The sequence below is a fragment of the Corvus moneduloides genome, chromosome 12 (genome assembly GCF_009650955.1).
Source record: "Corvus moneduloides isolate bCorMon1 chromosome 12, bCorMon1.pri, whole genome shotgun sequence".
Taxonomy (NCBI): domain Eukaryota; kingdom Metazoa; phylum Chordata; class Aves; order Passeriformes; family Corvidae; genus Corvus; species Corvus moneduloides.
Genome location: NC_045487.1, coordinates 12351709 through 12366676, shown reverse-complemented (window position 1 = coordinate 12366676; position 14968 = coordinate 12351709). Strand labels below are relative to the sequence as shown.

The 14968-nt window shown below is 40.3% G+C and overlaps 1 protein-coding gene across 4 annotated transcripts; it reads right to left on the bottom strand.

Moving 5' to 3' along the window:
• Positions 1-1214: 1214 nt before the first annotated feature.
• Positions 1215-10258, bottom strand: SNX20 (sorting nexin 20). Of its 4 annotated transcripts, none has more exons than XM_032122073.1 (5): positions 10202-10258; positions 9189-9320; positions 6965-7142; positions 5162-5313; positions 1215-2660 (listed from the first exon to the last, which is right to left on the bottom strand). In XM_032122073.1, exons 3-5 carry the CDS (start codon positions 7128-7130, stop codon positions 1992-1994), a joined length of 987 nt encoding a protein of 328 aa, XP_031977964.1. In that variant the 5' UTR covers positions 7131-7142; positions 9189-9320; positions 10202-10258; the 3' UTR covers positions 1215-1991. The 4 variants fall into 4 exon arrangements, with proteins under 4 accessions (XP_031977964.1, XP_031977963.1, XP_031977962.1 ...); XM_032122072.1 differs by lacking the exon at positions 10202-10258 and adding an exon at positions 10054-10181; XM_032122071.1 differs by lacking the exon at positions 10202-10258 and having other exon boundaries at positions 9189-9529.
• Between the last annotated feature and the right edge of the window lie 4710 nt (positions 10259-14968).

Here is a 14968-nt window from a genome sequence, read left to right as displayed (position 1 = left end):
TTGCTAGGGAGATTTTAATTTTGCTGTATTCTAATAGTAATGAAATCACAAGCTCCTTTTATGAATATTAGGGTTGACCCTTTGAAGTCAAAGGCTTGACTGGTAGTCTCAATGCAGCACAAAGTGACCTATTCTAGGATCATTTTGCAGGCAAATTCTGCTAGTACATTGTAGGGAAAAACATTCTCAAAAGAGATTTGGCTTACACCAACAAAACTGTGGGGTTTTTCGCACTGTTTATTTTAGTGAATTTTGAATTATGTAAATTTTTCCCTTAGCCCAATTGCACCTCAAAACACGCCAGCAGAAATTGGTGAGCTTTAGATCAGTTAGTCCTTCAGAGATGGAAAGTTGTAACATCAGCACAAATAAAGGCTAAGTAAAATCTTACTGATGTGCTGCTTTCCTGGTAATTGTCCTTGCCAGACACGTGTACTTATGGACCCTCTAATCTTGTGGTCAGCTGCAAGGTGAGGGTCTGTGGGTGCAGGTAGATACTCATGTGCCACCCCATAGAAACTGAGGAGAATCCAAGAGAGCTGGGATGCTGCACTCAAGGAGGGGAGGGGGAAAAAGGGAGGAAATATTTTTTTTGTATTCTTTTGGTTTTTCATCCCATTCTGTTGTGGAGTTAGGGCAGTGTGAAGGCCATGCTTCCTTTCTACCTGAACTTCAAACTGCCTAGGTGTGATGCAGACCCCAGAAAAGCTTTTTTCTTCACTGCTTTGTTACTGATTCATGCATCCTCTAAGAAGGTGTTAGCTTTGATCCGTTCTAACTGTCCTGCAGTATGCTATGTTGTGGGAAGATTAGTCCTTAAGTCTCTTAATTAATTACTCTTAATTCTATTACTTCTGGTATAACTAGAAAAAATAATAATTGTCAAATAACAAGTAATCCATGTATTTTGTGTTTAATGCCTAGATGTTAATAGCTGCTTAAAATATTAACTTTCCACCCTAGACAGTCCTATTATTCTGGGTTTTTTTCAAGACAGCTTTCTTATAACAATGCACAACAAAGTTTTTCAGCTTCAGTGCACTTCCAATTAGCTGAATTTTTCATGTCTCTGGGAGGTAAATTCATACAGTTATTCCTAATTTATAGACAAATGTCATTGTGGTGCAGGTAGTATCTGTAACAGGCATACAGGCCTGAAAGTACTCAGTGGACTATGTTCAGCAGAGAATAATGAGCCATGTTAGATAATGACATGCTAATTACAATATTTATGAGAATTAATTTACCAATTTACCAGATTGTTATAATAAGTGTATGGGACAGACCTTAGAGTTGAGGGAAATTACAGAGGCAGGCAAACAAACAAGAATGTGCCTTCAATGCAGAGTCACAAAACTGTGTTAGTTACAAAAGGGAAATGAATTGTATTCCCTCACCTCTGATGGAATGATCATCACTTGTATTTTTTCCTCCTACCAAAGTTGATTGTAAACCTTCCCCCCAGGTCCTCCTGCCCACAGCAGCTGAATTCAGTGGGAACAGGACCAACCCATCATCCTCAGAAATGGCAAGGTGCCATATGACTGGGCCCCAGCTGGAAGAGTAAAAAACTACATTCAGTGTCTGAAGATGCCCCCTTTAGACTGAGTCTACTGAGAAGATCTTTTTCTTCTTGAAAGGAAGTGATTTCCACATGAACAAGTAATGCCTCTGATTCTGCAGATTCTTAAGTGCTTTATTAAAGGTATTTTGTTTTATTCTGACTTTTCACACAAAATAAGCTATGTTCAAAATAACCAAATCATAAATGATTGTTGCAATTTTCCTTCAAAAACCTTAAGGTGCTCCTCAGGTACTCCTGGCATCTGTAGGGTAGCTGTAATATATTCCAACATAGATGTTAATGTCTCTTTTGAACATAGAAGATATTTAACTTTTTTCCTATTAATACAACGTTATGTAAGCCAAACAGGTAATTTCCAGTTCTCACTCTTTCAAAAGTTTGCTCTTTCATTACGTCTTTCTTATGTTCATTGTACGTATTCCCGAACTGCGAGTTCTTTCAGGGTAAAAATCCGTATGGGATCTTTCTTCGTCTTCCATTCTTCCAGTTTTTCTTGCAAAGACAGGAAATCCTTGCCAAGTTCATAGGCCAGAGTGATCATTGTTTCTAACAGTGGAATATAATACCTGTGGCTGGTATGCACACAAAGGCGTGACAGAGCTTTTTCTCCATACTCAAAGGCACTTGCTGGGTTTTCCAGGTCCTTGTGGCACACCACGATGGCACAGAGAGTAGGGACAACCGAGACAGGGTTCCCTCTCGTCAGCCTTTCCTGCAGCCCAATGACTTCTAAAAGGATTTCCAAAGCTTTGGTGTACTGGCCACCCCGCAGGCAACCATATGCTTCCTGAAGCTCCGGCCTTGTTAAGAAGTCGATAAATTTTTTTGATCTTCTGATGTATTTCATAGAATATAGGAGTCTCAGGTAGTCCTTGAAGGCTAATTTTCTTTCATTGATTATTTCTTCTGTGAAGTTCCCTGTTAGAGTTTTTTTGGGAAAGGTCACATCTTCCATTTCTTCACTAAATTCCTCCAGCAGATTTCTGTGCAGTTTCTCAAAGTCTGAATAACGCCGTTCAATTACAGACTTGTTGCTGTCAAAACTCCCTGTTTGCAAAATGATGATTTTATACATCTAAACACAATCAAAGAGAAAAAAACAAGCATGAGAAGGGACTATGAAAAGACTTTGTGCTTGTTCAGTCCTCCAGCTGAAATACTCCTGCACCAATTTTCTGTGTGTAATCTCATGTACTCCTATAGCAGTGCTGCTAAATCAGTTACTGTCTGGGATTATGGTGCATGCTCAGTGTAGACCTGAAAGACTGCAGCCATCAAACTAAAAATTCCCACCTCCTGCCATTCTGTACTTCTGTCATCAGACTTAGGCTTAGCACGTAAATAAGGTGTACATAAACAGTGCACTAACAGATCCCATCCTGCAAGGTGCTGGGAAAGCAAACTAGCAGCAGACTGAAGCACATAAAAACACTTACAAAGCATGTCTGTAGCTGAACTTTGTTTATAACAGCCATGGCTGCTGCAATCAATCATCTTCAGTGAACTGAATGGATTTCCCAGACTTAATAATGAATGTAATCTATTTTACATTGGTCATAATATTCAGAAATGTTCTTTGTATAAGACATTCCTAGGGATTTGGGGGTGTTAGTAATGCTGTGAAAGAAGAGGGAGTATTTGGCAATATATCTGGTGTGTGCAGAAATAAGGTGGAACAACTCCAAATCCTTTTCTCCCCTGTAAATCACTGTCCTGTATTCAAACTTACTTCACACTTAAATAATATAAAAAAGTGACATTTCTACAAGGGCTTGCTATCCAAACCCCTTCACTGGCAGCTAACAGCTGTGCTGCCCCACATTAACAGTACACAAGAGCATGTCTTCCTCAGCTCTTCACTAGCCTCAAAAAGACTGTAATGGATGTGATATTAGGCAAATAGCTGCAAACCAAAATTTTGTGCTGCGTTGTACAAATAATCTCTTCTGGTTCTGATCCAAGCGCAGTGATATTGAGGAAGGGCCAAATCCCTAATGTGTGTAAACCATGGCAGCTCCATGGAGGCCAGTTCAACTGTGTCACCAGACACCAGCTAAGGACACAGACTGTTGACCTTTTGGATGATGACCATGTTGACATTCAACTTCACCTTGTTCCCATTAATTTACACAGGAGCTGGAGGGGTTTTACTCATACCAGTTACTTCCTTTGCTGCTGTTGAAGGGTGCAAACCAGTACTCGCACTATGCCTGTCTGATTCTCTTCCTTGTTTTTCCTTAAAGAGAAAGTCTCTCTTTTAATCTTCATAAATGATCTTTACAGGCACTTCTTGAAAGGTTTCTAAATTTCAGCTGACTTCTCTGATCTCTTTTCATTTGTAAGCACTGTGACATTTTCCTATGCTTTGTCCTGCTCCCTGCTGAAAAGTGTATATATGCCTGATGCATTCTAAAACAATCATAAGAGCAATTTTTTTAAGCTATCATTTTGTCAAGGGCAGCTAAGTGAATAATTTACAAGTACTTGCTTTTTTTATTTGCGGAGTGTGCATGAAAAAGGTAAGAAGTAGCATTTAATTAAACTGTCATTCAAATTGGCTCAATTTTGTTGTAACGTAAATTTTTTTGCCTAGGCACATAACTTATGACTAAGTTTAACTGCACATATGATGAATGATTCTCTTGCTCTCATACAGTTACACAAAACCAATTTTTAACTATTCAGCAAGCTGGATACTCAGGAGTGTATGCAAGAAAAGCAGCAACGAAGTAGGTGTGTACAGCATGCAACAAGATCTGAGGACAGTCTCTAAAACATTTACCTGCTTCAAATTCTACCAAACTGGATCACCCAGAATCAGCAATGCTGATTCTCAGCATTTTTCATCTACAGATCTCATAGACAGTAGCAAACAAGGAAATCATCCCTATCTGAATGTCACAGGCGTACTAAAAGGGACTCGCTCTAGATCAGTCCTTCTGAAGGCCAGGAGCAGAAACAGAAATAAAAACTAAGTGTCAGTACTGTGAATAAAGATTAAAAAATCCAACCTACTTCATTGTTCCCACTGCTCATACTCATATTTCATCTTAAAAATATGACAAATATGCCACCTAAGGGAGCTCTAAGTAGGGAAGGGGAACGATCCCAAGTGATCTGGCTGGAGGATGTCCTAGACTTTGTCAACATCAAAGAATTCTGCACTTGTGCTAAGAGAAATCTCTGATGTGGAAATTATACAAATGCACTGCAGCTGCTACAGCCAGCTAGCTCAGTGGAAGTGTAAATACACAGATATTTTTATATTTGTGTGAATTTCCTTAATGTTGACAAAACTCTGTGTTTTAAGGATACTCAAGATACTAATTTATTTGATAACACTTTTACACTGCAGCAGATTTTGTGAACTGACTGTCAGAGGGTTTTTTTAGAGGCAGATTCCACCAGCCAGGCCCATACAATCAGTGAGAACAGGTTCTACTCAGTGTGATCGTGGCTTGCAAAACTTGGCCTTTGGTAAGGCTTTCATGTAGCGAGGCCTGCTGTGTGCTGTGCAGACCCCTGTAGAGTGAATAAAAATTAATGATCTTCTTACATATTCATTTCTTAGCTTACCACATATTTAGATAAGTGGTGCTCTACAATTCTGGTTGATGGGATTTCAAAAAGGAGTTTGATTTGTTTGCACTGGCGTTTTTCATTCCTCCAATATTCCTGAAGCTCCTTAGTGGTCATCGAAGAGTTGGGACTTAGGGTTGCACTGGAATCTAAAACCAATATATTTAGTATTTCAGGTTATATTCTTTGGACTTGGAAAGAAAACTCTTATGCATTTGTTTTGAAAGGACAGGCTACATTTTCTGTTGCTGTAACAGCAAGACCTAAAGACTGATAAAATAAATGATTTCACTGCTAATAAAGACAGGAGCAGATGCTCTGAGGAAAGCTATTAGGGTCTGAAATTTTGAAAGACAACGTATCATCTGTAGAATACAAAACTGTAGAGAAAACACTGCCAAGAAATACTGTATATCAAGGTTGTAACCTAGGGCACAATCTGAGCAGGAGATTTGCTTCAACATCCCAGAAATAGCCCTAAGAAACACTGAGTCTTTTGAGTCAGATGTTTCTCCAGGCTTCTTTGTTGCTAATGGAGGAGATAATACAATGCAGCTGCAAATTCAGACATATATTCAAAAACTGACCCTATTCAAATATGGGGTTTGTGCAGTAATAGGAGAAAGCTGAGAAAACATGAATATCCTAACCTCAAAGTTGGATAACCAGCTCAACTGAAGGAAGAATTCTCACATCCTCTCTTCTTTTTGTAGCTGAACTGATGGCACAGTTCAGCTACAAATATTTTATATACCTCCCTCCTTTCCCCTCTCTCTCTTCCCACAGTCTCTCTCTCTCTCTCTCTCTCACACACACACACACACACGTGCATATGTAAAAACACAGGACAGCTGGTTAAAGAGTTTGCTTACAGGAGAATTTTGAGCATTTCAAAAAGGCGATTTCTCTGTCTTTGAAATCTACTGACAATAGATTTCATCAGGTGGCATTTAGGCTAGCTAGCAAAGTGGATAAAAGAAATGGAATATTTGTATCTCAGTGGGCACACCAGTCCCAGTTTCTAATCAAGGATATCTTTGTCAAGGCAGTCAGCTGAAGTCAGTCTGCAGTGTATTTAACATTCTGCTAATGGAGGTGAATGAGCACAAATGAAGGGGAAGAGAACAGCTTGATGCAGAAATAGACTTGTAAAGGCACCACAGTACTCTTTCAGTGGCCCCACTTTTACATGTTCTTAATCATTTGACCATACAGTTTCAATTATCAAGGCCTTGGGGGTTTGGCTCAATCCCTACAAAGCATCTATTTCCTAGGAGAGGTGGTTTTTATGACATCCTTCCAGGCTTAAAATCTTGATGAGATTATGTATATTTTGGGTTATACGTAGCATTTTATTTAATAACAGATGAGAGCAATCTTAGGCATAGTAAATGTTCAGTGCTGGCTCTTTAAAGGCATGTGAGAACTGCCTGCTTGAGATTAGCTTCAAGTTGGTGTCCTTGCTGATACTGCCAAGAAGTTCAGATTTTGTGATGCACAGAAAGTGCATTCCCAAGACAGGCCATCTGATGACCACTACTTTCATTGCTGGTGTGTAAATTAAATCTGTGATACATTTTCGGCAGGAGGTATTTGAAAGGAAAACTCGGTGTGTGTATATACAGACCAGGATGAGCATCAGTTTCACTATTGCTACATTATTACTACAAGTGTAATCAAGGCTTATTTTCAGTGGAGTATGGCAGTACAGGTTTGAACTACTGCTGCAATAAATAAGCAAAGTTTTTAATACAAGAGCATAAACAGCTAGAAGAAACAAAATTAAAGGATAGCATCAACCTTGTGTGTCATCTTTTTCTGGGTTTTCTTTTCTCACTTGACATGAAATTTCAGCTTTGGGTTGATTTTCTTCTTCATCAGATGGATTTGTGGTAGAAGATGTAGTAATTCTGCTTACAGCTTCCAACAGTTCCCTTTCTGCTGTGCAGTGTGAGTCTTGGTCCATTTCTTGATGTCACTGAAAGATTACAAACCTCATGACATTTCTTAGTACCACGCCTTTAGGGGATCCAGTTTGGTAATCTTATTACTTACTCATTGTTCTCTGTGAACTTGTATCAGTGCAACTTTATAAAAACAAAAGTAGTAAATAGAAATATCTACATAGTGCAGAACCATCCCTATTACTGTTACCACTGAAAGTGTCTGGACGTTCTTCTGGTAGCTTAAAATCAAACAAAAAAACCCATAAGAAGTTATGTTGAATAAGATTAGATGGGGAACTCAGTTCTTACCTATGAGAATTTTGTCATGAACTTCGGTGTTGGCAGATTTCTTCCTCCTTGTATTTTGCCCTCAAGCTTGCAAGTATGAGTTCAGATGAACTAAAATCTTGGAGATAATTAGTATAAGCAGCAGCCTGGTTCTCTTACACTGCTAAAATTTACTGTTCTCAAGACTTAAAAACTTGTTGTCTGTTCTTAATCACAACCTGTAGGGCAAAATAGGGTGATATCTAAAGCAGTATAAAGTTTTTATCATATTTCACAGCTTTAGGTTCCCTCCAAAGACTTGTCTCTGTAACTGTGAAAACAGAACAACTGAATTTGACAATGGTTTGGTGGAAGGAGATCTGAATTTTCTAATTATTATACAGAAGTATTCTCCTTTTACTTGTGCTTTTACCCTACATACTGTGCTGTATTAGAGCTGTTCTGCTAGGACCACTATTTCACCATGTACTAATAAAATGCTTAACACAATATACTCCTACTCCACAGACTCCACCGGTTGGCCATTCTGCTGCTTAAACATATCAAAATTTAGGGATTTTGTTTGTTTGTTTGTTAAACAAACAAACCCTGCCTGTTACACCATTGTGTTATATGAGCAGTTGAAGAAGTTCTAAGAACATCCTAAAACCTTTGCCAAGGTGCTGTATTCCCTCAGCATGAGCGAAGTGTTGCTCACAGTTCAGCCAACAAGTGAAAATCAAGTAACAGAACAATACAGTTTTACAAGAAACCCTGCTAAAATAATGCCCAAGCAGTGGTTATTAAGTAATGGGAGGGTTTAGGACAGGGTTGTTGCTACATATAATTTTGCCTCCACTTGTCTACCACACACTTATGCAATGCTGGATACAGAGGTGAGGAAACTCCTTCAGCAGACTTACTGATTTCTGGGCAAGCTGCAAGGCTATAAAAAGAAAAGAAATTACTTTCCCCACTGGAAATAATGGAAGTGCAAACACTTTCCTCTAACAGAAACCTTTCCTTTGGCTGGCTTGCACAAGCAGGTACACAAATGTTGTCATCCTCCTTAAGGAAAGCATCATGGAAGCCCTTATTCTCGGAGTGAAGGTTCTTACTGTTCTTCAGTCCTCCTTATGATCTGCTTTTTTAATATGAAGAATAGCCACTTACTTATTGTTTAACTGGTCAGTCTTTTGAAAATCAGACCAGTTTATCCCAAGAGAATATATAGTAGATTAAATGAGGAATCTGAAAATGGCCAAACAAATTTAAATGACAGCTTTTTTTCTTGGTTATAAGTTGGGATAACTTTATGAGAAAAATTGTATTTACATTGAAAAAAATTTTTTTTTATATTTATAGCTTTATATACGTAAATATATATATGCATATACATGTGTATTATATACATATACACATACATATAGATATATATATTAATACTACTTTAAAACATGGTTTACCAGAGATACATAACACACTTGTAAACAGAAGAATGCAGAAGTGGATGTTATGACACACAAGTCTTCTGCCTTGAATGTATGTACCTTGAATACTAACTGCACTTCATGCAAACAGTTTCATTTTCACAGCTAAAACTCATCGCAAGCTCTTTTAACTAAGCTACTACTTATTTTTCCATATTAAAAAAAAAAAAAAAATCCAAAACAACACAACCCCCCTGCAACAAATTACACGGTTTTATCTTGAGCAGACACGCATCCTGTTCCGTTTCAGGGTGAGTGCTGCTCCAGCTCCTTCACAGGGTTTTAAGTAGCCCTAGACCCCGAAGCGCCCAGAGCACCCACCTGGAAATCGCCGAGTTCTTTTAGTCGTGGCACATGTGAGCTCTGTGCGAGGCCACAGAGCAGAGCCCGCCCCGCGTGTCCGAAACGCAGAGAAAGATGTCCGTGCTTTCACCTAGCGGGCACATTCTGTGTCTTACAAAAAGGAAGGAAGAAGCCTCGGTTAAATCAGACTTCCCCGTCCCATTGGCTCGGTGCTGCCCGATTGCGCATGAACCCTCCTGAGCCTCCCGCAGCCCCGGGGCCGCCCGCGGCCCGGCCCGGCCCCGCTGCGGGCTCCGGCACCCAGCGCCAGCATCATCCCCCGGCACCCAGCGCCAGCATCATCCCCCGGCACCCAGCTCTAGCATCATCCCCCGGCACCCAGCTCTAGCATCATCTCCCGGCACCCAGCGTTAGCATCCCCCGGCACCCAGCGCCAGCATCATCCCCCGGCACCCAGCTCTAGCATCATCCCCCGGCACCCAGCGCCAGCATCCCCCGGCACCCAGCTCTAGCATCATCCCCCGGCACCCAGCGCCAGCATCCCCCGGCACCCAGCTCTAGCATCATCCCCCGGCACCCAGCTCTAGCATCATCCCCCGGCACCCAGCGCTAGCATCCCCCGGCACCCAGCTCTAGCATAATCCCCCGGCACCCAGCGCCAGCATCATCCCCCGGCACCCAGCTCTAGCATCATCCCCCGGCACCCAGCGCCAGCATCATCCCCCGGCACCCAGCGCCAGCATCATCCCCCGGCACCCAGCGCTAGCATCCCCCGGCACCCAGCTCTAGCATCATCCCCCGGCACCCAGCGCCAGCATCATCCCCCGGCACCCAGCGCCAGCATCATCCCCCGGCACCCAGCGTTAGCATCGTCCCCCGGCACCCAGCGCTAGCGGCCCCTGGGCACGGGAGGGACTTCCATGCAGTCAACACAATCCAGGCAAACTTCTCTGCATGGGTTTCTGAAGCAAGAAAAAACACTCTCAGCAAAATGGAGATTAGGGGGGAAAAGCCAAATACGTAAAATGTACTTATGTGGAAAAATAATGCCCCTTGGGACGTCTTTAAAATACAGGCTTAACATCCAGTTCAGGAAAGAAAATGCAGATGGCATCACAACAAACAGCCTTGTTCTGTGTAAACTTGTGCTTCTGACAGAAATCCTGATTCTGCACAGTGCAGAATGTGATTAATTTCAAATATCTGCTCAATTAAAATTCAAATAGGAGCATTATTATATCTGACATGATTACTAAACTTGAGATGGGCTTACAAGTGTGCCTAAAATTAATCCTACATGTGCTTAAATTCATTGTTGAACTGAGGACAAAATGAAGAAGAATGTGGTATTAATCCACATGTCCTTTGGCCCAGATGCTTCTTTTTTTGGAGTTCACTTCAGTTTGGAAATTTGCTTTAAACCATCAGGATAGCTATTTCTGGGGTAAATAATATGGACACTATCTTTTTTTAGTAATGTAAGTTTCCCCTTTGCCAAAGTTCAGTCACTGAAAAACCAAGCAATTTTAATGCAGCACAAATGTGGGAGGCAAACATCCAAAGGACCACATGGATCCTGCCCCACACATTCCTTTAAAACAAACAATTTAAAATAATGTAAAACCAGGACCATAAACTGGTAATGCTTCCCTTCTGCTTTATTTGCAACATAAAACAATGCCAACTTTAACTTGGACTTGGTCTAAATGTAGGAGTTTTGCTGAAATAGCTGTCAGAATGATGAAAAATCCCTTGCATGCAGCTACAGCCACATTGGCAAAAGCCCTGGAGAAGATGCTTTTATACTGGCAGAGTCCTTCGGCCACTTTAGAATATTCCATGAGGAAAGTGATTTAAGTTACACCCGAAAAGAAATCTGTGCTTGCCAATTCAGCTCTAAGGTGTAGCTATACCAGCCAACTCTTTTAAGTGTAGACAAGGCATGGGTTTCTGGCACTACTCTCATTCCTTTAAAGTTAGATTTATGGGTTTGGTTACAATTGTGAGCAACAACCAAGGGGGATTTCAGTGTATTTCACTCATGCTGACAGTTTATGGATGTATCTCAACTTTGAATTCTGAATCAGTTAATTTATGTGGTGCCAAAAAGCAATGAATTATTTTGTGATGCTTAGTGCTATTGTCCTGCTCTAGATAAAGCTAAAAGGAAAGAAAAAAGTACATTTATCAGTATATTAAGTGTGACCTCTACTTTCAATTATTTCAGAATAAGTAAGTTCTAGTACAATTAACCTGGATGATTAAAAGAAATGAAATGTGTTATTATATTTACAAATCAAGGGTGTTCCACAAGAATTCTGCTGTAGAGTCAGCTATTATGGTCACAATTGATTCCTGAGGGTGTTCCTCATGCTCAGGAGCTGTGACATCCACAGCAGGTTTAGCAGGCTGCTACTCCACATCCTGCTCCCAGGAGCTCAGGTTTGGTCCAGACAGTGCCTTGCCCTTCACTGGGACCTAGTTAGTCTGGCAGCATTTTACTTTTCTAAGTGTCTACTTGATTAGCACATGCAAAACCCACTGCAGTACACAGTGTTGTTTGCTGGAAGAATGCATAACTAATATCTTTCTTTTTGTATTCTCAGCTACACTTCCAACAGCCAAATATTATGTAAAGGTTAAACAGTAGAAAAGAAAATTTTCACAATGGCAGCAAAGCATTCTGAGAGATGGGCAAGTGCATTTACACCACCAATTTACCTTAATACTCATAAAACTGTGGTAAATTTTAATGGAAAAACATTTTCTGTCGTTGTCAGGGATGGAAAAGGGATCCTGATACAGTGGCTTATTCACAGTTTGTATTCTGTGAAAGCACTGACTTTGTCAGACATAAAGGGCACGGTGTTAAAATGCACCTACCAAGGGATACGGGAAAAGTGTGCTCTGCAATAATGTAGGAGTGAGGCAAGGTTAAAATCATAACAGTGCAGTGAATAAAAGGTGGCTGACATATGAGTTATATCCTCCATACCCATTTAAGATTAAATTACTCATTTTAAGAAGAACAGCCTGAAAGTTTATGGCCAAAACTTGGTGACCAGCCAAGAGATGAGCCAGCATTGTGATGCCATGTAAAGGATGCCTGCCACTATTGAAAAACTGTGTGCTTTTGACAGTTAAAGAACCAAAAAGGACTGCTGCCACTGTGTCAAACATTCTGCTTTGATTTATACCCCAATCTGGGCAGTTCCCATTTTCCCAATCAGACAGATTACACAAACCCTGACAGATACAATATTTAACCATAGACTACAAAGCTGGTATCAGCTGGAAAACTTGGGAGCTAAACCAATGTCATGTATGAGCTGCAGTTTTCTGGCTGGTTTTATTTGCATTTTATCATAGGCAGAGTAAGGTCTTATTCTTGTTAAGGAATGTGGCTGTAATATCCCTATTACAAAATACTCTTCAGCTTCTGTCCTAAGAAGTGCAGCTTCAGGCAACCTCGTAGTCTGCGCTACTTTTCCATCTCAAGCCCCAAACTATTTAGCTAAACAGTATTTAAATAATTCATTAGAACAGTAGATAATGACAAAACCCTAAACAAACAAGGGGGCAGAAATACCTGACATATTTATCCAAGTCCCTTTTTATCATATAACTAATATTTAGAAAGTGTGGTCGTACTGTCTTTGATGCTTCTGCAAGCACCTTCCCTCTCTATTTTTTTCTAATGCAGCTGGATAAATACCAGCCGTTTCCATGTTTGAATTAGCAGAAAAAAAAAATCATCTGTTTTGATGAATATTCTGCACTTTGGGGGTAATGCTGTGATAAATGAATACCATACTCCTATCCTGGCACAGCACAAAATTCTGTTCCATGCTATGCTATAATAATGTAATTGTACAGTGTTGTGTCATTTGAAAGTGAAATTTGTTTATCGTACTTCATTATTACAAAACATGTCTCTCTTAGCAAGAGTGTGGTTTAAGGAAATCATTCGCTGTTTAATGGCAAATGTCTTGTGCTGGTGTTACTGACAGGGTTTTCAACATAAAAGAGATGTAACAGGCCCATTTTACACTGCCAAAGTCCTGTTATCACTTTACAACTCCTTTATACTTCTAAAGGAGTATGAAGGAGCTTTAGAGTAAACACCAGTCCTGGCCTGCCTTTCATCTGTGGTCTGTCAGTGACACGGAGCTGTGTGCAAGCCCAGTGGGTCAATGGGATATTAACTTGGGTTAAATGTCACAAGCACTGTTCTGTCTGCAGAATGACAGGCTTTGTAAATGGGCCATGTTGGCCCCTTTTCCAATGAATTCATAGAGGATTAAGTGCATAATTACATGGAATACAGAATATTTTTAAATATTTTGTTGCGAGTTATTAGGAACACTACATGTAGTCATTCCTATCAAGTAGTTTGATATTTTATGCTCACAATGTGTACCCTTTTCTTCTCACATATAATTATGGTGTACTTTGGCTAATACTTACAGTCATGCTCCACATGTGATTTATTTATACCCAAAATGTAAATATAATGAAATTTGGGATAACAGGATTTATAGCAGACACGTTAATGCAGCTTGCAGCAGCATAAAAGGCAGCTCTACAAGAGGAGGCTGCAGCAGCTGTGCATAGATAGCCACCTTGAGGATCAGCAGAGCATGACTTGGGGCTACTGTATGCTCTTCTGCAAAAGGAGGAAGGCATAAATCTTAGTATATTACTTAGTATAGTGTATTTTTCAATGCTATTTATTGTTTAAAAATTAAATGAGACTTTGAAATGCAATTTTGCTTTTAAGGGACTAGGTGGCATGATTAGTGTGAGCATTCATCCCATAGTGGATGGAATCTCATTGTTTCCTCAGGGGTTTCTTGGAAACTCCTGCTGGTGTCTGTGTCCTTTCCGTCTTGAACATACCCACACAAATAAAAACCCTGCCTTCTCATCTTCCTAGCAAAAGCCTTGGTAGTGACTCACATTGCTTCAGAGCTTAGAAATGGGCACTCAACCCCTGATTTGGGGCTGCATTGGATCTGCTTACTGACTGTCTCTGGATTCCAGAGAGCTGTAGGGAACAGGATTTACTGGAACAGCCTTTACTTTAGCTAATGTTGAACTGCACATCTTACTAAATTACATAAAAACATATATTAAAGGAATGCTACAGATGCTAAGAAACCAGGAAAGTGTTTATTTATGTGCCAATATTACTGTAACCTCCTGAGGTACAGGATCAAATGTTGTATCCTTAAAAGATGCTTCTTTGTAGGAAGTCCATCTCTAAAAGTGCAAAACTTTAGAAATATTTTAAAAATGAAATTTAAAGCACCAGTTTAGAATACTACATGAATAAAAAGAAATCTTCTCTAAACTAAATGTTGTTTTTTGGAAATACTGCATGCATGAATAGAGTCTTTAAACATAACTGTCCTGTTGAGCAATTCCCTTCTATTCCAGAGTTCATTCTCTCATCCATAATTTAAGCAGAGCTCACTATCTATAAACAACAGTGATGCTAAGTGGATAAAATAGCGCAGCATTCAGATGACAGGCACAAACAAAAGTAGGTCGGTTTAAGAGGAGCTACACTTGGCTTTTATTAAATGAAATATTCAGTAGCATTTCTTCAATTTCTTGTGAGTGAAAATATTTCCGAAGTGGGTATTGAATCCAGACCGAAGCCTGACATTGGCGAACAGGCTCTGGGAACTCTGCGGAACTGCCCCGAGCTCACCACGCGGAAAGGTCAGGGCTGTGCAGGGGAAACCGCCCCTTGTGCACCGGCACGGCTGAAATCGCTCCGGCGCTCCTCCCGA